The sequence below is a fragment of the Anastrepha obliqua genome, chromosome 3 (assembly GCF_027943255.1).
Source record: "Anastrepha obliqua isolate idAnaObli1 chromosome 3, idAnaObli1_1.0, whole genome shotgun sequence".
Taxonomy (NCBI): domain Eukaryota; kingdom Metazoa; phylum Arthropoda; class Insecta; order Diptera; family Tephritidae; genus Anastrepha; species Anastrepha obliqua.
Genome location: NC_072894.1, coordinates 129752527 through 129779229, shown reverse-complemented (window position 1 = coordinate 129779229; position 26703 = coordinate 129752527). Strand labels below are relative to the sequence as shown.

At 38.6% G+C, this 26703-nt stretch overlaps 1 protein-coding gene and 1 pseudogene across 1 annotated transcript in view; one reads left to right on the top strand and one right to left on the bottom strand.

Moving 5' to 3' along the window:
• LOC129240124 (disks large homolog 5-like) overlaps positions 1 to 26703 on the bottom strand; it is a 48085-nt gene that overhangs the window by 13508 nt on the left and 7874 nt on the right. The window contains exons 2-3 of the mRNA XM_054875658.1: positions 3119 to 3927; positions 2900 to 3032 (exon numbers count right to left, since the gene is read on the bottom strand). Coding sequence (XP_054731633.1) covers positions 2900 to 3032; positions 3119 to 3916 — 931 coding nt within the window. The 5' untranslated portion in view covers positions 3917 to 3927. The remainder of the gene's footprint in view (positions 1 to 2899; positions 3033 to 3118; positions 3928 to 26703) is intronic.
• Positions 22908 to 23093, top strand: LOC129243196 (U2 spliceosomal RNA; annotated as a pseudogene).

Genomic DNA, 26703 nt, shown 5'->3' with positions numbered 1-26703 from the left:
CGCTAGAGCATCCTCTTTGCCACTGTCCTGTTCTAAGTAGAACTCGTTACAATTGCCATGAATCGGTATACTTTTCCTCTCTGAAGGATATTGTTGACAAAAGTTTAAACTGTTTATTAAAGCTCGTCAAGACATTTGTCACGAACTATGTTTAATACGACTCCAAAAACACTGGTAACACTCCAGACCCTTGTGATCTATGTGTGATCTGTTCAGATCGCCAGATATACCTAGCCTAACCTTAAGTACGAGATACGTACCTCCGAAGTTACCATGACACCTAAGCCTGTAAATCACCCAACGAAACGCCAATGTCTGTGTTACCTTACTGGTAAATATCTGTCTTACCAGTAATGTCGAACTTGTTTGAAAAAATACTCTTGCTTAGTACTCATGTACTGTCAAACATTGAAAATAAACTTCTGATTCACATTCACCAGTTTGATTTCAAATACCCTGATTCGTAAGCACCATTAAGCGCGCTATGCAAAAGAAAGAAAAGTTTGTTCAGCCGTTTTTCTTAATGGGCTAAGAGAATACAACTAAACAGAAGTAAGCCTGCCCACATAGTGCTTTTCCTAAAAAAAACTATCTGCAAATCAATGTTCATCGATTCTTCGATAATCCCGTACGTCGGCTGCGCTGGAAAGCTCATATCAAGAAAAAACAGGAAGAGCTTGACTTGACACTAAATAAGCTATATTATCTCCAGGGTAGACGCTCAAGCGTACTTGGAAATGCGCTAGCCAAAAGTACATCAACTCTATCCAACGACTGTGAAACAACTATGTGTGAGCGATTTGTTATAGATCATATCATGTCACAAAAAAGATGGAAGCTTCTTCAAATGCAAAAAAAAAGCTGGGGGCACATGAAAATCATCTTCAGTAATGGCATACGATTATGTACCAATATTTATTTTTAGCTCCCTGTTATTAATTTGACAGATAAGAGCGCTGTTTGTAAAGTCGATCAAATCGTTCACCTTTAGTTTTTATTTTAAAAGCTCGGTGTGCTTGCTTCAATCGGTGTTGTCTATAGAGTTTGCTGAATTAAGAATTATTACTACAATTAAAATCAACTGCATTTCAATTTCCTCAACACAATAACAGTGCTTAAAAAACAACAATATATAGGTCAATAAATGCCAGACGGATTTTCCCACTTCCATGTAAATGTATCTATGTGTGAGTACGCTCCCATGAGGATAATTCATATTCGCGGTATACAACTTCAGCAAAGAGGATAAAAAATATTATATTTTGCTTCAAATACTTTTCAATTAAACCGTCACCAGACACCACCCAACGGACGCTGGTCGCAACTGTATTTCGTGGCTGACTGGGCCAACAGGTGGATTTTGCGATTTATATCAAATTGCAGTAATTAAAAATGGAATACGTAAGTGCAACGCTTCAGATTATGGCAAGCAGGCGACAGCAATTGTCACGCATTAAAGAAGAAGAAATTTGGGCCAGTGGTAGGAGAAAGAGATGAGTGCAGTAGTGCATTTTGCGCTGCGACACGGCGTATGAGTGACCCGTTTGCACTATGGGAAATGTAGCCTTAAGCCTTCCTTGCCGTTGAATGCACATTCATGACAGTTGCAAGCTTGGTATGCCATTCAAGTTGGCAGGAATTGTGCGTGCGTGGGTCACAATTATCTGCCACGCTACCCATAGTGGCTGAACCGCGTCGAAGCAGGCCCATGGATTCACACATTTGTATGTATGTATGTACGCGCATGAATGCCTTTGTAACAGATATTTAGTATCATTGCACTTTCGCCCCGAATACTAAGTACAGTTGAAGTAATGTAGCTGAGCGGTGTCTTTTCTATGACAGCGAACCCTGCGAGCCATAATAAAATTTATTGATTTTAAAATTACAACAACGCTGTACGGTTATAAATATAACTGGCATTAAGTTAAGTATGTAAGTACCAAAGTATGGCGCTGCATTAATATATATTTACGTAATTATAGGTTCACGTATTTATATGGGCTTGCTCTTCTCTCCCAGCTGCAACACTCGGCCCGCGCTCGTTTTTTGCGGTCTTTGCGGCTCGTTGCAATTGTGTTGCTGTGCTTTGTTCTTGTTTGCTACACAATGTGTATTTTCCGATATCACTGCGACTTTCGTGCTTGTTTTTGTTTGCTTGCTTGTGTGGGTGTGTTAACAATAACTGAAGGACACCAAAAGAGGGTGACAAACACACACAAATCCAAATAAAAAACAAAAAGCGACAACAGTAGTGCCGGTTGCTGGTGGTTGGTGGCTGGTGGCTGGTGCTGCTGCTGCAATTGACGTAGGTACGAGCATTACTTTTGTTGTTGCTGGCACTTTTGTGGTTAATACTCTTGTTGTTGCCAGCATTATTGTTTTTACTCGCCCTGCTTGCTTCCCTTCTATGCATTTGTGAAATACCGCAGTGTACTCATGTACAAAAATGTTCGGTCTGTCTGCTTGCTTGACTGCTATGCAAAGGAAAAACGTCAAAGCGCAAAAGGAAAACAAAGAATGTCGAATTACATTCAACTGTATCACCCGCACATGCACACTTATTCAGATGTGTATGTATGCAGTGTACTTGTATATTGAAACGTGCTAAGAAGCGTGTTAGAGGACCTATAAAAGGCAGTGAAAGACAATCTTCGTCGATCAAGGTCAGACCAAAGCTGAAGGCGTTTGAATAAGGACGAAAACCAAAGGGGGATTCAAGGCTTAAAGTAACGAATTCGGATGCAGAAAGTTCGAGGATATTATTCAACATTACAATCATTTCAAACAAATTTTGGAACCTGGCAAGATTCACATTTAACAGACATTCCCAGAAAAGATGTTTGTGTGAAATGGGCACTTCAGTGTGAGCTTGCTTTTTTCTTGTTTTTGTAATTACCTGAGTCTTTTCCTCCCTTGACACAAATACCAAAACCATGGTCGATCTGTTGATCGCGCGACATGTTAATGGTACGTGTGGTTAATTCATGAATATTCGTTATACTACGATCTCGATCTCGCTCACGATACATCTGCAAAGAGAAAATACAGCCCACATGTAATTCTAAAATCTCAACAACGCACAAAAATAAATAAAATGCCATCTTATTTCATCTACCTGATGCGTGGTCGAAGGTGGACTACTCGCCGGACTGCGTCGTCCGGTACGATCTCTTATGCCGTTGCTGTAGTGGTAGCTGCTTGTAGGAACTGAAGACGACTGTGTCGCACCAAACATACGTAGCACCTGCTCCGGTGAGATCGGTCGCTTTTTATTGCCATTCGCCATACCCATGCTGCTGTGTGCACGCCCACCCATAGTCGCCGTTGAATTGGGCAGTGTGCCCCCACCACCGGTGGCCGCCATGTGGCTAGTAGCTGAGGCTGATAGATATGACGAACCGCGACCCGGCAATGAACCGCCTTTGGTTGGCGCGCCTGCCGTATTGTAATAGTAGTGCGGCGAATGTGGCCGTTCCACAATCGTATACGACGTGCCGGGCGGTGAGTAATAGAGACCAGAACGGCCGCCACGCAATGAACTCGTACTATTGCCGATACGCGAACCAATGCCGTATGTACCGCTAAGACCAACCGACGACGAACCGATCACGCCCGGCGGTGGACTTATCATACCAAATGAAACGTCTTCCGCCTCGTAACTGCTTGGTGTGCGCAGTGGATGCGCACTGAGACCGGCTGAACTGCCAGTCGGTACGCTCGATGAGGATTGCGGTTGTTGTAGGCCAGGCGCTGCACTAGGATGCAAGGCGGTCGCATGTGCAGGAGGTGCATAATAATAGCCACGCGAACTCCATCGTGAGGGTCCAAGATCGCATAATTCTGCATAATCATTTCCAGCTGCGCTCATTGTCGGGGGGTCGCCGTCGTATGGTAAGCCGCCCCCAAGGCGCATTACAAGACACACTGCAAAATGAATATAAGTTAAGGAGTAATGAATGAGCTGGAGCTTCGGAATATTTGCTGATTTTCTAGTGTTCAATGAGAAATATTAACTATATTTGAGCTTTTAAAATAGAGTAAATATTAGGCTCTTAGGAGCTAAGAAGACATTTTAGTGTGCCGGGGAAAATAACATAAAAATCCATAACCCTATTACATTATTATTATTATTACATTACATTACTAAATACTGCTTAAGCAACTTCTCATATGGCTGCCATAGATTGTCAGAAGAACTAAGGGTATGAATTTGTCTTGTGAAAAGTTTTGCAGCTGAAAAGAGAATGGTGGAATGCAGCTTCTCATTAGCTTGGAATGGCTGAAGAGTGTAGTTTTGTCCAATTCGTAGTGATGTCACGTACAGTTTCTGTTCCCTTCCTATGTTACATTAAGTCAACTCATCAAGTTTGGTATTACTTTTATTTCCATCTGGGATGTCTCCGCAAGATTTTATAAGACTTGTTTGACAAGAGAGTGCTCTTCTCGTCTGCCGGACCATAAGAAACATAATACTGGAATTTATTACTTATTTTCTCTTATATTTTTTCAAAGTTCTAAGCCATATGATAACACTGTAGTCACCGAAGGTATCACGCCTGCAAACATTTGCTAGAGTCTGAGCCATAACCCAGACATGTCAGGAGGTATCTTTTCAACTATACCGGCGAGATCTAGGGCAAAGCACAACTGCAACTACTGGACCTGACAGTATGTAGACAGACATTAAACGACATTCATCAGAATACCCTTACCACCTTCCTAAGCCTTCAACCTTTGAGTGCCGTTATCGGAGTCCAACCGTCACCCATTGCAAACGAAGAGCTTCAGTTGCCTCAGGAGACCCGCGTTCCTTTGGCCCAACGTTCTAGATATTGTAGGAGGTTAAACTGCTACTTATCCAGAATCGACCCCGACATACCCAACATATAGTATGTCCAGCAAGTGAAGGCACGCCGCACGACCCTAACCACCTTTTCACCCAACTTATCAAAACCTACCGTTAGATGAGTTAGACGAAGACGATGGGTGACTATACTACACTGGCAGCGTTAAGTAAACTGCTCCAAAAAAACAGCAACTCCAGTCAATTCAGATGTCTGTACTTTCACTCGCTGATCATCCAATGCCTTACTAAGTGTTTATCGCAGCTTGTAGTGGTACAATCGCACTGAAATTAAGCGAACCAGTGGCTTATGATGCCAACTCATACATTCCTCTGACGTGTATTTTGATTTTTAGAAGTGACAATGCCGACCATTTTAAGTTTCAGGAACTTATGGACTTATCCACGTAATGGAAAGACTCGGCTCGAGAGTTAAGGTCCCAATAAAATGGGACTACTTTTCAATTAATGATATTTACCCACGCCTACCAATCCTCTCGTATAAATTCTCACCACTTTATTAGACATAGACTCATTTATTAGTAATACAGATACCTTCTTCATGTTAAAATATTCGGATGAGCTCATAATGTAAAGAATTTTCTCCTACATTCTTTGAGCGCAATGAAAATTATTCCAGATTACAACATCGTCTACCCTATATGTTTTATAATTATCCTAATTGAGGTAATTCACATCTGCAAAGTTAGTACCGGAGTGATTTAATAAGTTTCCGAATTTCTGTCATGCTAATATTTCTGAGTTTCTGGACTACCTATAAAAGTGGATGAAATATTAAAAAATAGTTTAAAAATAATTTTCGTTTTTCAATTTTAACCTACTTAACATCGCTTAGTACAAACAAAAGTCAAACCCATCTATCTCCATATGAATCACTAATAAACCCACACTATTTACCATCACAATTCTCAGTGCGGTAGTAAATGCATAGACGGTAACATAACCAATCTTTGCACTCGTATTCACTTAAGTGTGTATGTAGTTGTGCGAACGTGACATCCTAACCCAGTGTTTAAGAGGTCCCAAGCGGGCAGAGAACAGCTTAATCAATCTGTTGGAACATTACAAGCGCTGAATAATTTCTTAGTTATGAGCGAATGCGAATGCAAATACAAACTACCAAGCACACGCACACATTTACTCACATACACATAGATATACATGCATTAGCAGCGTAACAAAAAGCTATCGCAGCGCGCAGAGTGAAGCGTGAAGCGTGTAAAGTGAAGTAAAGCACTCTCGAAGGATTTATTGTCTGTGCTGAGCTCAACTTTTGCTGCATTTTAGACATTTGTATGAGTACTGCGAGTGCGTATGTTTACATATACCTATACTATTGCATTTTCTTGGCTCCGAATCCAAATGCGTGTGCTTTCCATTTGAACTATAAAGTGTGTGGGCTTGGCGTACGCAGCGCTTGCAATGCGTTTGAAAGCCAAAATGATGGGCACATGTACCTACATACACACACGAATTCACAGACGAGCAGAACTTGTGCCTCGCAATAGGAGTATTTATCAAACGGCGCCTACCGAGATGACATGCAACACAACCGCATAGCCACAGTGCATCGAAAGCCGCAGCAATATAACCGTAGTAACCAACAACTGCAACAACAATGCCGCCGAGCAATTCCCTGTGCTGATAGTGAGTATAAAAATGGTGGTCATAACATACTTTTGTGATTTACGCGCTGCATTCGCGTGTTTTAAGTTGAAAATTGCCAGAGGACTAGTGTCGCTGTTATGTACCGACGAAATATTACTCATACGCCCCAGTGCACAACCGGTCGAGCAGCAAGCATTTGGCCGCTTCGTGAAGCAAACCGCAATTGTAAATGCTTGACTTTGGGCAATGTGACATACCCCCACATAGAAACGCAAACATTATGTGGTCTAATAAAATTTAAATTGGCTTTGCTTGCCCTGCTAATATTGCTGTTTAAATATGTACTGTATCCAAATAATCTCAGCCAGCTTAGCGCGAAAAAGCACGAACGTGACATTTGAAATGTGAAATTTAGTAGTGAGCATGCTTGAGCGGAACAAAATGGTGCTGCTAGAGAGGCGAGTGTGCCCTTTACTCGTAATGCTGCCACCTTACACCTTCTTGGCATGCCAAGTCAGTGCGACGTACTTGTTGCACACACCAATTATCCCTGGGTCTGCCAAGTCACGCGGCTAGCAAATGCAAATACGAGTCATATTCATAATGACAATTGCTATTTGCACTCTTTTCAGTTATAATAATGTCGAAACAAATTATTAAATATATTCATAAATTAATGCTAATTGTATACGCGAAGGAAAATGCAATTACTTGATGAAATATAAAAGGCAAATAGCAGAAAAAACAGACGTAAATTAAATGTAAAACATAATTAAAATCTGCGCTTTAGAAATATCTATGCGTACTTAAGAGAAAGCGCAATCAATTGAGAAGTGAGAAGCAAAAAATTCAAATTTTTCAAAGGTTCATCTGCGAGTCGGTTTGTGAATGGACGAGCGAGATAATTGCGCATAAATTTGCATAATCTATGCCAGCACACCAACGTCAATGCTTGCCGTTTAATGAAGAAAATTTAAAAAAAAGTATATTTATTGCTTGAGTAAATGCTGCGTGTAAATGATAGCGAAGCGAGAATCTGGAGAAGTAGAAGGAGAGTTTGCTTTGCAACCAGCAAAAATAAAAAGTACAACTTGAAGGAAAAAACACTTCGAGTGTACTTTTAGCGCTTCTAATAATTATACAAATAACTATTCACAAAAAGAGCAATTAAGAAGTGGGAAGGAAAGGGTAACTATTAAGTAAATAACATAAAGTTATACAGCTATTAATGCTTTTTGATAGTTCTTGATAGTGTGCGCCCAAGTAGTTTAACGCGATGAAACTTTCGGCTAATAAAAGAGTCTATGCTATGTGCAGACCCTAATGATATGCTAAGACTCTTATGGTAGCTCCATTTTTCATAAGACTAGCAGAGAGGATTTGGTTTTAAATTGCTTTCATATTCCGAATATCTGGGGATCTCGTGCAGTTTTCTGCTTCCCGACTAATGTAGTGTCTGTCAGACTAAACTTTCAGGCTATAATGAAAGCCGTGACACTGGTACAGTGTGATGCGGTACCTGGAGAAGATACTACATTTAAACATATAAAAACATGTAAGCTACTTATTTTTGAAGAAATCGTAAGAGCAGCGAATGAAAGAGGACGTTATGAAACCACCTGCATAATCGCCCGACAATTGGGTCCGCCTCTCAATACTAAGCACACAGAATCTCTACTAAGCCAAAATAACCGCAGTTTTAGCACACTGCTTTCAGTTATAACGGAGCAACGCCAAAGGATGGGCGAACAAACACATGACATGGTACGCCATGAAGAAGTCAGAGAAATATGCGATATACAAGACATTGTTAGATGGAGCTGAAGGCGCAAAAGAGTGTAGAAAAATCATGTGCAAAACATGCCTGACCATCGACTAGCCAAAGCCACGATGATGGGATAACCACTGACGGCGAGGCCACCAGGACGTTCATCATTCGATGACACGAATACTCTACCGAAAATTAATAATATTTTTTTACAAATATATTTTTTAATATTATTTTTGTAATAGTTGTATTTTTGTATTAACTGCATTAATTGTTGAATAAGAGGATTTGCTCTTCAACTGAAGAAGCAGAAAAAAAAGGAATAAGTCTCGAGTTCGCACTGAACATTTGTATGAGAAGCACACAAACTAAAGATACCTTAGCATTTTTAATGTGATCCAAAGTCCACAAGTTCTTCTCATTCTTCCTAATTGAGTTAAATGAAGCTGTAATTTCTTCCTCGTGTTAAACAGCATCAATTATTTTATTTATTAATTTTATGTTATAGCCTGATGTTATAGACAACATGTTTGGAGCAAAGCGAGGTCAATCAGCTTAAGACTTCAGTAGAGCTAAAAAGCCCACCCTTGGACATGTTGGTGTTGACGTCCCCGATGATGATTTTTATACCATGACAAGAGGCAGTCAAGCCGTGGACGCAAGTGAGCAACATGTTGAACAAAAACAATTATGAGAAAAAAGAAAAAAAATCGAAAGTTATGCCCCATTTCCGATATTCTTCAAGGCACGTTCCTTATTATGATCGATGTATGAATTTAAGTCATGGATTTCATACGTTCATGAACTAGAAAACAGATCAGTTATTACATTTGAAAAATTTCGAAAATTATCGCTTATCTGTAAAACTTGAGTTAAAAAAGAGAGTAGAATCTGCTTGTGAACGCAACGTAAATACTTTTTGTTTTTGGATTCTTGACGCCCACAATTTTTCTTTGCATTTTTTTTTTGGTTTTTTGCCAAATTTATTATCCTCTAAATGCTTTTTTTTGCTGAGAGTTATTTCATATTTCTCTCAAAAAATTGAAATTAAAAAACCATCAGATAATCTTCAACAACAGAAGCATTCAACCGCAGCAGAGTCAAGTATTAGTCCGAAAGCGTTTCGACATACTTTTCAGTATTACATTAAGTATTTATGACCAAAAAAAAACAAAAAACAGTATGAAATAACGGCAGCTAGTATTTTGAAGCAATAAATTTCTGTGCCACAAGAAAATAGCAGAGCAGTGCTGATATGGCAGCGACCATTTATAAAAATGATAGCTGAAGCAAAACATAACGAAAAGCTTAACCAAATTGCCTAGAAATGGAAAGGCTTCTCAGCAAGTCAAATGAAAGGAAAAAACTGAAAAAATTGCATGCAAAATATACAGTTTAATGCCATAACCAGCATTCCGGTAAAAATGAAAATGTGTTAGGCGTCGAAAAGACGCTCCATATTCCATGTTTTGTTTTCCTTCCTTCTTTTTTATTTGTAAAACCAAGGAGCCCAGAAAAATGGCAGAAATGTGTGACTTACACGACACATATATTGATTTTTTAATTAAATATTAATGAAGCATAAAGAGGCAAAGATGTGACTACAAGCCAAAGAACCACGAAAAAAATTGTACGTGAAAAGCAAACCAAAAAAAAAAAAAACAAAAGCAAAATAAAATATGCATACAGAGGCATATACATTTATATGCATTAGCGTAGGAAGATTGGCAAAAAACAGTAAATAGGTAGAGAAAGCAGTCAAATTGCAAGTAAGACGTCTTGCAACACTGTGAACTCAAAAACGGAAAATGAACTCAAACGCTGAGGTCAAAAACAAGGCGCCATCGCCAGGCAAGCTTTAAGAGGCAAGAGGCCATTGAGCTTCAGCGCAGTCGTAGGATGAGCCCCACTCTCGGCTCCACCTCAAAATGTAGGCATTCAATAGTACTTGTAAGCGCACACACACACACACACATTTATAGTTGGGCAAGTATAAGATTACCGCGAGCCATTGTGGTTGACAAAAACTGCCGTGCGTGACGACCAGCGGCAGATGGCCAGATAGCGAAGCTCGGTTAGTATTTGAAAACAGAAGATAGCAAAGAAATTAAATGTAATAAAAACAACAACGAAAATCAATTCCTTATGCCGCACCCTGAATACAAATCTCTGTACAAGTCAACACATCATAGGAGCGGAAAAGAAAACAAGACAGAGATGACAATATTTGCTGATTATTATTTGCAATGCTTGTTGTTGCTGTTGCTGTTGTCTAGTTACTGATGTACCTTATGCACACACTGTAAGTGGGTTACATTGATTTTGTTTGACTGGAAAATACAATTACATGAATAACAATGGCAAAAACTTTGCGTTTGTATTGAACCGCGATTTATGAAAGTTTTGCGGAAAAAATTTAATTTTAAGTGGGTTTGAAAGCATTGCATTGTTTCTTCTTTTATTTCGGCTTTAGTGATTCGGAGTTCGGAATTATTATTGATTCGGTGTTCTAGGAAATTTTTCTTCTCCAAGGTTGGTTTAAATGGAGGCGCTTGGATTACTTCGAGGTTTGCACTTCGGCAGCATGGTCTTTTGTGCCCTTTGGAGGCGTTTACTGGTAATTCGAGCAAACAAGGAGGTGCTGGAGGTGGAAAATATTGACCTTTTTCTATAGTTTTGTTAAGAAAGGTGAAGAAAGTTCTACTTAAAGTAAGTCTTAGGATGGTAAATGTACACCGCAAAAACTTCAGGTCAACCACTTTGTTACTTTTCATGTCCAATGAGGTGCTCCAGGTGACTCAAAATCGGGGGAAGTCGAGGAGGTTAGTGCGTGTTAGTACTTAACAGTGTGGAAAGGAAAGGAACTGTGCATGATCTTTTAATAAAAATGCGACAAGGCAGAGAAATAAAGGAAGGATTTGAGGACGCTACCATTAACTTATTGGACTCTGTGACCAAACAAGGTCATGACATGTTTCCCCAACTGTAGAAAGAAGTATAGAGAATTGCTGACTTTAAAGCATAGTTTGGCATAGACTGTTCCAAGCGTAGTTTTCTCACACTTCGTGTAAACTTTTTAACACTGCATTCCAGTCTATAGCAAATGCAAGTTTTTGAAAATGTTTCTGAATTAGCGCCATGAAAATCATTAGTGATTAATAATAATAATAATAATAATTAGCGCTTACACCTCTTTTGGATATTTGGCCGAGCTCCTCCCCCTATTTGCGCTATATTTTGTATGAGGCTGGAAGTATGAGTTATATAGTTCTGGTTAAAAACTGAACAATATTTAAAAATAAGTAACAAAGATACTATCTTGAAAAACATAAAAAATAATATAAAAAACTCAACCTGCTCTCAGTTGTGCTCGCCACTGTATGTTTGTACGAACGATTGCTTCGCAAAAGCTTGTGTTACGTTTAAAGTTATTCCCATTTACAGGTATTTGGCGGCCGCCTACTAATTTACGAATTGGTAATACCGCAGCCACTTCATGCAACGCTGCACCACCCGCAGGAAACGGATATGTGGAGAGCGGATGCACGGATATGATTGCGGAAACGAGGACTTACATTTACATAAAGAGGCAAAATAACTACATACGAGTACAAACAATGCATACAACAATAAATTACTATTTATATAAAAGAGAAGACGTCCACTATTCGTGTGTGTGTGCGTGTGCGTGCGAGTACATTAATTTAAAATTACGCATTACGATGTTTCAGGACGCGAAATAAAAGCAAGTCAAGCAAATTTAAGTAAAATACACTTGCATACCCACACATACTTGTGTTATACTACGAAGCAGACACTCGTGCTTGAGCGATATCACAAGTATTCACGACGTGCATCAGGACGTGCACCAGAATCACAAAGTCATTCGGAAATGTAACAAAATGTAATAAATATTTTGGTAAAAAGAAAATATTTTGGACACAAAGAAAGAAGAATGTATGAGCAAAAGTTGAATTCTTGTTTATAACTGTACACATATGCACGTACTTACATTAGTATAGGCGAAAAGAAATATTTCAACAGGAAACAATTGAATGTCTGGCTGCCCGCCTGTCGTTAGGCACGAAACTACAAATTCTAAACTGTGAATTTTTGCTCGATGTTCTTTTCAGCTTTTTTATATATTTGGCGAAAAAAGCACCGGTAAATTCCGCTTGTTACTTATATTAGAAAAAATAAAATATTTCAGAAATGAACTTCTCGCACGCCAAAGTGACTACACGAAAGTTCTCGTGCATGCATGGAATACCAAAATTATAGAGGGGAAAATAATACCTTCAAAAAGTTTTATGTACATATTATAAAAACTTAACGTAACCACATTTGCTATGCCCCAGCTTATTTGAATGAGTGCTTTTAACGTTCACATAAAATGCTCTTTGAGTATATAAGTCCCACCAAGGAAAGGTCACAAGTAAGGGAGTTATAGTCAAGTATTCTCACGCAATCAAAGTAAGTTAATTACGCCAAATAAATCTCAATACTAAACTCCTGCGGCTACCGTAGCCGAATGCATTGGTGGGTGACTACCATTCGGAAGTGCACAGGCTCAAACCCCGCGCATGAAACACCAATTGATAGATAAAGTTTTTCTAATAGCAGGCGTCCCTCGGCAGGCAATGACAAACCTCCGAGTGTATTTCTGCCATGAAAAAACTCCTCATGACAAACCCTTTTGCCGTTCGAAGTCGGCTTAAAACTGGAGATTGCACCATTTTGTGGAACAACATCAATATATAACCATCAGAGAGCTGGCAGAGGGCTAAAACGTGGCTTATGAATTCACTCAGGACATTGTAGTTAATTATTTGACTTTGCGAAAGGAAAATTTCAAAAGTCAACGTCATTTTTGAGCGACTTCAAACTTACACTTTGTTATACTGAAATTAAATAAGCTGATTAAAAAGTTGAACATTTTTTGAAATTTGTTAAGTTTTGGGGGATTTTGTACAAAGTTGGAATTTTGATCGTTATGTAAGAAAACACGAAAAAAACATAAAAAATTTACGAAAAAATATTGAAAAATGAAAAATATTGTGTATATTCTAATAAGAAATGACTTACTAATTTAAATGGTAGATCAATAAGATCACTGCCGTTCTCCATTATATATAAGTATATATATCACATAATTGGCGCGTACACACTTTTTGGGTGTTTGACCGAGCTCCTCCTCCTATTTGTGGTATGCGTCTTGATGTTGTTCCACAAATGGATGGACCTAGAGTTTTAAGCTGACTCCGAACGGCAGATATTTTTATGAGAAGCTTTTTCATGGCAGAAATACACTCGGTGGTCTGCATTTTTTTCCGAGGGGCGACCGCTATGAGAAAAATGTTTTTCTTAATTTTGGTGTTTCACCGAGATTCGAACCTACGTTTTCTCTGTAAATTCAGAATGCTAGTCACGCACCAAGCCATTCGGCTACGGCGGACGCTCTCCATTACTTTCGACAATATTAAAAGAATACTGACATACATATGTACGTGTATCGAATATCGGTGAGTTACGATTTCATAAAAATTATTTGAACGATGCTCTCATATCCCGTTTTAAGATAATCTCCAAGAATTTATTAGCTCAAGGAGTAACTGCCTTTCCAGAAATCTTATGAGAGAAGTGTGTCTTATCTACATTTATATATTTGTTATTGTTTTCAGTACTCGCATGATAAGTTCGCTCTCACATTCAGTCTCACCTATCGAAAACCCGTTCAGCCAGGCATCAATCTACACATTTCTTCCGGGCGCGTGCACAATTAGATACTCAAATAACGGTTGTCTCTCTATTGGCACCCGAATCGCGTCAATGTACATCTGCTGTCAAAAGCGGAGCGCGCAGGCAAAAACGCCACGACATACTTCATATATGAACTGGCTACAAACGCCAGGAGTTCACTACTCAACCTAGTACGGAAGGATGGTGCTTTGCCTATGTAATATCGAATACAGTGCTCGTGTACTGATGCGTACTAGTAGACGTGGCATGGAGTGGCATAGCATGTCGCGGCATAATTTGAAGCGGCATGGCAAAAAGTTGACTGACGTTGTTGCTGTTGTCAATTCTATGAGTATGAAATGAGTGTATCTCCGCACATGAATGTGCAATATTCATGAACGAATTTATGTGTGTGCGCGCACGTGTTTGTGTGTCTGACTTTGTTTGGCTGGCCTACAATGCTATATGTCACGAAAGTTATTACTTTTTTACTATGGTATCTCATCCTATGCGTCATTCCGTTGCTTTGCTACGCTACCAGCACCACCATCGCCAACTGTACCCTAACCAACTGTATAACTGTTAATTTTTTTGGATTTGTTTTCACAATTTGTTCCATACGCCCTAGTTGGTGGGTTTATTTGGTGGTTGGTTGCCTGTTCGACCGGGTCTGCCTCCACTTGACAACCGAATTGCCGCCATGCAAACCTTTCATTTTAAATGTTTTATATTTTTTTGCCTCAAAAACAATTTATTTCACCAGCACACCGTTTACGGATATTCCAATTCACTCTTTAATATTCCTTTTTTTAATTTTTTAACATTTCTTTGATATCAAAGACGCAGCTGGGCATTTCATAGCCGCGTACTTAAAGGCGAGTGCTACAGTTGAATTCCTCTGTCTAAATATTGTACACTTGTACATGCATACATATGTATGTTCATAAGTGCTCCAAGTTTTCTATCAGCTTGTTTACCTATACATGAAAATGGATATTCTTTTGGCGACGTAGAAAAATATGAAGCACAGGTGTGAACTAAATTAAAAGTTATGGCTTGGCTGCTAGCCGTGAATACACGCAAATAAAGACTAAAGACCTCAAATGCAATGGTATTAGAAAAGCAAATTTCTATCGACATAGCAGCAATTTTTGGGACAGTTGCCAAACTTTGTGGCAAAGTTTTGATTAGGTTTGAAAATGTCTAAGTCTTTTGAAGTTTTACAACTTTTGGTTATTGTTTGTGCATGAAATTAACTTTTTTTACAGTTAAAGTATAAACTGAATTTCATACTTCATTTATTTATATATATTTTACCCGAAGACTTAAAAACATTTTGAGTAATTTAGAATGAACTTCGATTTGGCAATACTGAGTGGGCAATGCAAGCGCCCACACGCGCAATGAAAGGGTCAAGTCGTGGCAACTGGTCGCAGAACCACAAAAGAAGATGTAGTTAGAACTAGTTAAATAAATTCCAATATATCTCGCTTACAATCGGCAACCAAATTTTCTTACAAACTTAATAAAAAATAAATAAATAATTGGCGCGTACACTTCTGTTAGGTGTTTGGCCGAGCTCCTCCTCCTATTTGTGGTGTGCGTCTTGATGTTCTTCCACAAATGGAGGGACCTACAGTTTCAAGCCGACTCCGAACGGCAGATATTTTTATGAGGAGCTTTTTCATGGCAGAAATATACTCGGAGGCTTGCCATTGCCTGCCGAGGGGCGACCGCTATTATATTAGAAAAATGTTTTTTATTAATTTTGCCTTCACCGCGGTGAGTATAGAGAGCGTTACAGACCACGCGTGACTACTGTCAAACTAAATACATCTTTTTTTCAGTATGTATTAACATTTCATCATGGAAAGACTTACGCTTCATTTCGAAAATCGACGCTCTGTAAAAAGTGTTCATCGCGCGCTCAGGGCCATTTTGGGCTCAATGCAATCAAGAAAAAATGTCATATTTGAGTTGAAGAGCAACCCGAAGCCATTCAAAAACAGCCCTTAAATCTATTGAAAACAATTGTTTGGTGCGGCCTATTGACCGGTCGAATCATTGCCCCATATTTCTTCAAAGACGAGACTGCCGCCATTGTAACATTGAATGGCGAACATTATCGCTCCATCATATATGACTTTTTGATGCCGCAAAGTGAAGCCCGTGATCTTCACAACATTTGCCTCCAACAAAACGGCGCTACTTGCCGTACAGGTCGTGAAACAATGGATTTAGTGCGTCGTCGCTTTATCTCTCGGCTCAGGCTAGTGGACTGGCCACCAAGTGTGATATCACACCTTAGGACTTTTATTAGTAGGAGTTTGTAAAGTGTAAATGATTTGTGAATAAACCAGCTTCACTTGAGGCATTGTAAAATATTTATATGTAAAATATTTTTAAATAATATGGTAACTCTATATGGCAAAGCTATTTGACAAAAGCTCCTTACAGTTTTCGATCTTTCTGATAAATACCCTATTGACTACGTAACATTCCTTTCATTCATCCCTATGAGTTGCCGGCCAGATGCTTACACACGAGCGAGGTGATCATTATTTGAAATCTGAAGTATCCTTTTTAAGCAATCCTTAGTAGCCCAAGCCTCTTCGTTCGGCCTTTTAGAATAGAAATGCATTCATCCAACACTTAGCTCTTTGACAACAGCTTGACAACTCCTGCAATTTTAAAGTGAATTGGTGTCATTCAGTCATCATGGCAACAAATAACTTCTTGCAGAAGAAAGGATGGATTTTATTATTAGTTTTGTATACTTCTAAGCTTAGGACCGCAGTTTTTTTTTATTCAATATATAAATTCCATTTTACTTTTAGTAAATATTTACTAGATAAAAGCTATGCCGTCTAATCGCATTCAATCGCATCGTAGGATATTTCCATTTTTAACGTCCTATTTACGCGCCAGAGTGGTAGCTACGTGCACACTCTGGTAGAATGGTCGATTGTCGGTCGTATGTACTAAATTTCGATTTTAAGCTTTGCTCCCTACTATTCCTTTCATGAATATACATACTTTCGAACACTAACCCTATATATTTTGCAACTTTACATAGGCAAATAAACTTGTATATTTTACAGAGTACCTGTGCGCACCAAAGAGATCTGCAGGAGATGAAAAAAATATGCAGAATATATTTAAACCTTAAGTAAGGAAAACAACAACAGCGATACGATAGTAGCTCAGCAAAAAAAGCGCCAACTGTACAAATAGGTATCTTAACAACCCCATTATAGCTTAGTGAAAGTAAGAAAAATCAACTTTCTCGCACATTGAAAATAATCCTTTTTTATTTATGCGCTGGCAGGCTCAGCTTCAGCTTTAGATTCGGTTTCGGCTTCACCGCCGTTGCAGCCACAGCCGCAACCGTAACCACAAATTTATGTGTAAGACGTGCACATATTCGCAATTTACTTATACATTCATGCAGCATCACATACAGCCGTCAGCCAACCCTCGTAAAGGTATATGTGTATGAAGACAGAAATAAGTAAAAGGACGCCATCTGCAATGTCGCTCTGACCTGTGCGCTCTGCCTGTGGCGGCTTCAACGCCCCTTGTTGCAAAAATCACTTAAGACGCAGCAAATATGAAAGAAAGTGGAATAAAATAGAAAATATTGAAGTGCAGATGCGCAGGTGGGAATGAATTGAATGAGTTGAGCTATGAGATTATACATGCATTACACACACACTTTAACTTGCAATGGGTGTGAGAGGGTTAAATGTGTTCGAGTACAGGACAAGATATCGCATATTTATGTGTGTAGGTATACGCACAAGTCTTTGAAATGGAATTAGGCTGTTTGCTACGAAGCAGGCGTTAGTCTTATAAATAAATGTACGACTATTAGATGTATATAAGTAACTGGGGTCGAATGCGGCCCTGCGATTTAGTAATTTAACACCTATATTTGTGTGAAAGTGGCAGTCTCACAAGATAGGGTAACAGTGGTTTTTATGCACTTTTGCGCAAATTTCTTCCTTCTTTATCGATATATGATACAAACACCAGCCACCCCGGCGATAAGTAATTTTTTTCAAGCGCATGTGAAAGGAAGCTTTTTCTCAATTTGGAACTGAAACTTTCGAAACACTGAAGACACTATATATAATTATTTAGATTTTTGAAGCCACGAAATTGAAACTAGTTAGTGGTTCTTAAATTTTTGCGAAGCTGATTTTATTTAGGTTGAGATTATTGTACCAGCAGTACGAGAAAGTGTTACTTAGTTCGGTGAAACTGTTAAGTGTTGTGAGCATCTCATAACAGGCGCAGAAACAATGCCTGAAAAGAATCAAAGGCGAATAAGTATAACAGCGGGCTTAAGCGGGCCCGTGAAAAGGTCGTTGCCGTCATGCAGAGCCCTTTCGTATTCAGAGCTGCAACGCTTATAATGGCTATGGTGGGGTGGATGCGGTGCAATTAAGGGTATTTGTGTTAGTTCTATAGTATATGCGGTTCAAGGGTCGTACGCAGAGCTCTTCGTTATACGAAAATGTTAATTGCCTCTTTTACTGTTACTTTTATAGGAAATAGCTTTTAGCGGGTACTATAATTATAATTGGCGGTTACACCCTTTTTGGGTGTTCTGCCGATCTCTACCTCCCATTTGCGGCATGCTTCTTGATGTTGTTCCACAAATGGGGTGCTTCCAGTTTTTAAGCCAACTCCGAACGGCACATGATTTTTTAAGAGGAGCTTTTTTGTGGCAGGAATTCACTCGGAGGTTTTTTTATTGCCTGCTGAAGAGTGACTGCTATTAGAGACACTTTTTCTATCATTTCGTGTTCCATGCTCAAAGTTTCGAACCTGTGCGCATCCAAATGGTAGTCACTAATTCATTCGGCTGCGGTGACCGCCGGAATCCGCGTTGGAATACTCTCAATGAAGATATAATCAAAACGTGCGACATCTTTGGCACTTTGATTGCCAAGCGGAGTAATACCGCTATGTATCAGTTGCCTGCCCTAGAGTTTTAGTTTCATAATTCCCATTCGCCGAACCACTTGCCTAGGACTATTAGGGGTCACACTGTAAGCAATCTGGACCCTGAGAGTTTTCACATCTCACTGCAGACGATTTTTTCGCTCGGCACAGAGCAATGCATTTCATCTGGCCAATTGGTTTCTTCAATGTGAAATAGGAATGGCACTACTACCAGTCCACCAAATAACCACTGGCCTCCGAAGATGTAACATCAGTTGACCTCGGTGCTTACATACACTGACGGGAGAGGCAACAAATACCAACGAGGAAGATTTCCCCTGTTTACCTTGCTTATGTGAGTGGTGTTCTGCCTTCAGATGGCATCCTGAGTGTGCTGTTTGTGCTTGAAAGAGCGAACAGTTTTTCAATTTTCTCTGTGCTATTCTAAGTGCGCTCGCATACCTTAAGTGTTGCCGTAAAATATGAATTATGCCACTTAAATGGCTTACTACACCTCTTGCACTAACTCCAGCAAAGAGTTCCATACAATTGTGCGGTCATGCGAGTGAGTACCGCAGAAAGGCCCCACCTTCACCAGCTGGATGCAACACACTTGTGGCACATTTGCAAGCTTATTGGGACGTTATTGAAAAAGTTTGCACTTAGAGCGCAAATTAATTCGAAAAAAAGAAAGCGTGAGAGAAAGTAGCACGGTAATTCTTGCAAAGACTTAGTTCGCAGTCAGTTGGCTGTTGTAGTTCTTACTTTTGTGACTTTTAAACAGCGGCGCTTGTCCTTCTTTACAACACTTGGCGTGGAGGCATAAAAATAGCAAATAAATTTTAATAATACAAGAAAAGTGAAACTGAACAAGACGGCGAAAAACATGGAAGGCGATAATGCGCACCCGCATTTGTGCATATGTATGTGTGCACTCATAGCGAGCAAAGCATGAAAATGAAATTAATACTTGAAGGTTATTATTACGTATTTGATTCATGACTATCTTGTTACGTTTGACCAGAACTATTGATTTGCTTGCCCGAATCAATTTGTACACAAGCACAAGCATGCATACATACATATACTTACATACAGCCAGTCAAGTATGAGAATGTCAAGCGAAATTATGGCATGTAAGTGACGACATTAAGGAGGAAGGCAGTGACTTTAGAAAGTGGGTCAAACTCACACACTTTTCTTCACTACGAAAATACCGACGGCCAACGAGTTTGAAGACTTGACAACAAATATTCATATCCTATTCTACTGAACTCAAACTCAGCAAACTCGAATACAAATCAACTCAACCAACCTCAACTTACATATTTCCGTTGTATGTATTCCTTGTTTCCTCGCATCTTCATGCTGACCGCTACTGACTCACTAACACTCGGCAGCCTTCACTCTGCACTAGCATACAGGAAATGCTTGACATTAAAGTTGGTGGCACAATAAAAACATACAAATGGCCCGCATACACGCAGCATAACAATCAGTGTACTCCGGTGCCCCTCAGTCTATCCACTTAGGCTAGGTCTTCGTTGGATTTTACGTCTTTTTTCTCTCGGTACTATTGGAGAATTTTCCCCATTCGCACGCCTTTTCTCTCCGATCTATGCAAGCAGAAAGTATAACAGATTATACTCATTTTCTTAGGCGCCTGTAAGCGGCAGGAAGTGAGTTGGGCGATGACTTCTAATATTCCATTTAACTACTACTTGCCTGCTGCATGAATATAATAAAAGAAATGGATCGATGTGTTGGTGCCTTTTTAGTGTTGATTTTCGTTGCCTACTCTTTTCTTTCCACTTTTGTGGAAGTGGCAAGTTCAATGTGATTTTACAAATGTATTAATCGTCGTTTCGAAATTCAAAGTAAATTCGTAGTAGGACCTCAACAGAAGTTGTGGATTTATGTGTGTATGCTTACCTATACATACGTGAGATATTAATATTGTTTGTGTAAGGTACATACGGAACTGTTTGGAATATCCGAAAATGACTTTGTTTATTTATTTTTGCTTTTTGATGGCCTACATGTACAAAAATTTATATTTGGTGAACCAATTCTGACTAAGGAAATGTGGAGCACTCGAATTAATAGTTGCTTTAATAGCTGATGTGTGCTGATATGATTTTTTAATGTGTATTTGTGTTTTTATGCAATTGTGAAAATGGAAAATAGGAGAAATTCTCTAAGCGGCAACTATTTTTTCATCATCTAACCTTGGATATCCATATTCGATTGCGAATAATAGCCTAGACAGACGGCGGCGTTAATCGGGATTACCGGTGAATTTAATCCTGATCAAAATTGTAGTGTGACAGATGGTTGTTACACGAATTGGTGAACAGCTGATTTGCTTGGTAGATAGTTTTGTCAGTAAAAGATGGACCGCAGACAACAAATATGAGTATTAGCTGCCCTGATACTAAGAAATAATTATTTATTTAAAAAAATCTTAAATTGCAATTTCTCAAACTGCTCTGAAATATCAAAACAAAAAACTGAAATTTCGCATGTGTTAGTGCAAATAAGCATTGCATTTAGTCTTGCTTGTTCTTCTCTTTAAAAGTTTCATTATTTTTCATTCACAATAGATATTAACTGTCATTTTCAGCAATGCTACAGTGTATTTTTAAGCTCATACGAGTATTTCGTTCTATCCGCAATAAATATACCATAACAGAAAATTTGAAGCGAGCCCACATGCCTCCATTTTTTAAATATTTAACCTAGAAAAGAAAAGCTGTAGTGTTTCGGCAATATTTTAACACAATTGTATCAACTAAAATTAATCATTCAAATCCTTTTAATTCATATAATCAAGGGATCACTTCTTACCATGAGTTTTCGAGAAAGTTAAAACCATGATCCTCATAGGACTAGAGACTAGAAGCGATATAGTCACTGGTTAGATTGGCGAGACCGGGAAACGTTTTTTGTCATACATGTGTGGCACTGATTATGGCAGCGATTTTTTAATGAAAAAGAGAGGAGAGACTTATGGATCATGCATACACTTTGGAGTACTCAAGTTCAGTATTCAGCGTCTCGATATGGGAATGTTCACAATAGGTGCTCACGTCAGCAATGACTCGACATTTACAGCTCTGCGTGAACTAACTAATGATTTCGGAACATTTAAGATGAATTTTGGGTACACTATATTTCAAATATTTATTCCTTATGAGTCAATATGGAACATTTGCAAATATAAATCTGAAGACTGGCGTTATGAACTCATCTTTAAAACAGTGGTCCTAAAGGAACATGGAGAAGATCAGTGCACAATGAGGCGGCAAGTTTCTTAGAAAGCTTGAGGGAGCTGAAATTTCCTTTCAAAAACTGAACATTGTTTGTACTCTATGCTTGCTTAAGACTGGAAGAACTCGCGAAGAGGAAAAAAATTAACTTTCAATATTTCTTTATTAATAGCTTCAATTATTTTCATATTTTTTGGTAAATAACATGCAATATTCAGGTGCACACTGGTATCGAGACAAACCTACAAGGAATATTTTTATGCGGCGGGATTCAAGCGATTGGAAAATTTAGCAACTTGGAGAAACCTTGGATGAAGTTAATCAAACTTAAATGAGACTCTCTCTTTTTTCGAAAAAGTTATTCCTTACTTAACTTTTCTTCGACTTTTGAAGTGAAAACTTCTTTAGAATCGTTGGGAGTGATTTGAGGAAAAGTGAAACGAAAAAGCGACCCTCTTGGCTACGAAGCGTTATATTATATGTTGATATAAAAGTAGCGACGAACTAAATAAAAATAACTTTTATTTTTTCTTGTGATTCGAACCAAGGATTTTGGATCGGAAGCTCACATTGCTAGTCGCTCGGCTACCGCGCCATGCTGTCGTCGCTGGCCTAAAAGTTATTTATGTAGTTACGAAGCGTTATATTATATGTTGATATAAATAATTTTTGTGAGCGTGTAATTCTCAAAAGGTTTATTAGGTTTATTATTTAAAATGTATTGACTAGGTAGTGTGGTTATCAGCTTAACATCTGATAGATCCTCCATCGGAGGACAACAAATGTTAAACTGATTTTTGGAAATGGGCGGAGTGTTTTAGGGGCTTGCTCTCCACCTCTGCCACGGGTTGGCCCGGTATTGCAGTACCGCCGGGATTTCAGCCTTGAATAAATACAAGAAGAAATATACTAATACATTTAGCTTTGGTGGGAAGAGACATAAATTTTTATATGAATACAAGTAGACGAAAATGGAAGAAATTTGTCTGTTTCTTCGGTCCGTTTGGGTATTTTTTTTGACAACATCGAAACCAAAGCATTTGTATCATATTTTATCTATCATAAGCCACTCGTATCATTTGTTGAAATTGAAAACATTGAGGATGAATAATGATAAAATGAAGAAAATAAAATATGAACTTTATAGCAATATTATAATGAACCTATAATTATCCCGCTCCTAATGCTGCTTTCGCCTTATTCTCTCTCAGTTTGTTTTACGGAAGGTTTCACTTCTATCAAGTCTAACCGTTAGACTGGTATTTTTTTTTTATACACTTTTATGCCTTCATATATACCATTTTCCCAATTTATTCCGGACCGGCCACAAACTGGAATTGCCCTTGAAGAAAGTCCCAAAGCATTTCACCAAGAACAACCTTGCAACTAATAACCTTTTGGTGGAGGTATTTCGACATAGCCACAGCCAAATTTTCCTTCGCTAGGGATACCTAGATAAAAAGGAGCTTACATAACGGGCTAAGAAGTAGATAAATTAGATTATCATTTGTAAATTACCGTTAGACTTAAGTTTAATTATAAGCGGTTCAGCAAATAAAACCGTATTCTTTAAAAAAAAAAGTTATTTTCATCCACCTCAGAAAGTTTCACAAAACTAACGGTAATTAGAAATATCACTTGGAGGCAATTCATATTTCGGTTGGTGTTGCCACCAACGTGAAGGACATTTTATACCTTAAGGACTGGATTATTGAATCCCATTTAGGGGGTATGACGTAACCAGTGGCACGGGTTTGAACTTTAGGTGATGGCGATCTAAAAAATTTTTCCAATTTCAAATTTCAACGCATCTTCACTCCAATTAGTCCTGCGGCTAAGCGGTGTTTGAACTAAATGTCTCGATCTTAGTTTCGCCATCTAAAAATATTTCCCATTTCAAATTTCAACGCATCTTCACTCCAATCAGCCCTGCGGCCAAATTAGTGCTTGAACGGCAAGAAATAAAAAATCTCGAACTCGTAATCAGTCCACAAAATTTAGTTAAATTTAATTGTAAGCTTCAATTTTTCGGTCTCTTTGTTTATTACAAAGCGCGATTGCTGCTTTCCACTGAAATTTACACGATTTTATGGCAAAACTTTGGCAGTAAAATAAAATGAGATAAGCAAAAATTGTGCGGTCTCTTATCTTGAAAGCTCTTTGTACTGCTGTGTAAAATTATTTGTGCATGTATTTTGAAAATTTCGTGCTTCTGGTAATTGCGCTGTGGGTTTCACAAAATAAGTTCACAAAGTTTCTAAGCAGCGTTTAATTTGCTTAAAATTTAGCAAATAAACCGCCTAAATAATTCCAAGCTTAAACATTTCCCCTTTTTTCTGGGTAAACTGATTAGTAAAATAATTCTACGAACGCTTGCTGTGTCATTTCAAGCTAATTAGACTTTGGCAGCATATTTATTTCCAACTATTACTGGTTTTCTTGGAAAATAGCTCCGTTCTCACACTTCCAACTTTTCAGCTACCCCACAGGGCGAACAGTCGGTATTGAGCCAAAAATAATGACCTTGAATGTCTCCTCATTGTCGAAGCAGTGCACGTTGACACAAACTATTGGATAACTAAGAACGCAGCAAACAAAATTAAGGAATTTTAGTTTTTCTACGAAATGCATAGGGGGGCCATCATCTGGATTATTTTTAAGTCACATATTATTTTGGCATTGGCAGCTATTCTGGGCATAAAGAAATTAATATACAGAAACTCAATATAATATTATCATATATCCGCAGAACGAAGCCATAGATTAACGGTTAAAAATGTTTCAAAATGCTGAAAATAAACGTACTTAAATTTCAAAAATTCGTATTGGACTATACGAACTGAAAAGAAATTTTAAACGACATACGTTTTGATCTTCATGGCTATGTAAACATAGAAAGTTGATGCATCTGAAGATAGGAGTATCTTTATATGACTGAAAATCCAATACATACATGCACACAATACATTCCCAGATAGTAGAAGTTTGGTATCAATTTTGAAGTCAACACTTTTCGGGGATGTTGTTGAATAAGATTTTGATCCCTGAGCCTTATTTACCGCAGTTTTGTGGGCGAACTAATATTAGTAAAGAGAGCTCAGCCTTTGGTTTCAGCAGCACGATGTGCCATGCCACATAGCTCAGCAAGCAAGCAATCGTTGTTCAACATCAAAAAGGGTTTTCACTCATTGTGTTATCAGCTGTTGCCAATGCCATTGGAATCTATTTGTGGGTTGTCATGAAAAATTTATATTATGTAGATATTCCAGAAACGACTCAGATCCCAAAGATGGATCCCACAACTGGAAGGATTTAAAAAATTGGAACAACTTTGGATGAAGTACCTCCTTGATAAAAAAGTTCCGGGTACAACCACCGCCAAGTGATGCCTCTAGTCGATTGATTTGAGTGGCGTTTTTTTTTTGTCGTTTATTAGGTTGTCACAGCTCTGATTAACGTTCCTATAAAAATCGTATCGCGATTGCTTGGCATTTGTAAAACTTGCGCCGTCTGAAGTAAATCGAATTACCTCTGCACGTACATAGCTTCTACTCAAATATGAACGAGACGGTATCAATAAAACGGTCCGCGGATGACATATGGCAAAAATAAATTTTTTGTTTTTTGGTAGGACTGTTATAAGCTTACATGGAAAATTTCAGCGTGATATGTCACATAGCTTGTTTTCTGTGCTACTGTAAGCAAGTCAATCTCGAGTGTGTTCTTCGAATTTAACGATGGAAATTCAAATAATTTGTTTGAAATTTTGTTATTCCAACAAAATTTCGGCTTCAGACGCCTTAAAAATGTTGCAGACAACCTATGGGGACTCTGCTCTATCGCGTGCACGTGTTTTCCAGTGGTACAAATCGTCATAGGGCCGTACATCGGTTGAAAACTTGCCTCATGAACGTCGTCCAGCAACATCAGTAAACGACGAAAACATCGGAAAAGTAAAGGAAATTGTGCTTGAAAATCGCACAAATCGCAAAATCGGTTAACGCTGAATATGATTTAGACGTTTTAAAGCGTTTGAGCGAGAACATTCGTCTTCAAAGGAAGGAATTGTGGGACAACAAGTCATGGTTCTTGCATCACGATAATGCACCAGCTCACACACACGTCTTGTTCGCGATTATTTGAACAAAAATAATGTTAATATCGTTCCGCAAGCACCGTATTCGCCTGATATGGCTCCATGTGACTTTTTCCTGTTTCCCAAGCTCAAGTTGCCGCTCCGTGGAAAACATTTTGAGACAATTGAAGTCATAAAAGAGAATTCGAAGAACACACTCGAGCTTGACTTGCTTACAGTAGCACAGAAAACAAACTATGTGACATATCACGCTGAAATTTGCCATGTAAGCTTATAACAGTCCTACCAAAAAACAAAAAAATTATTTTTGCCATATGTCATCCGCGGACCGTTTTATTGATACCGTCTCGTTCATATTTGAGTAGAAGGTATTTCCGATTTTTACAGTTTTAAAAATATATTTAAT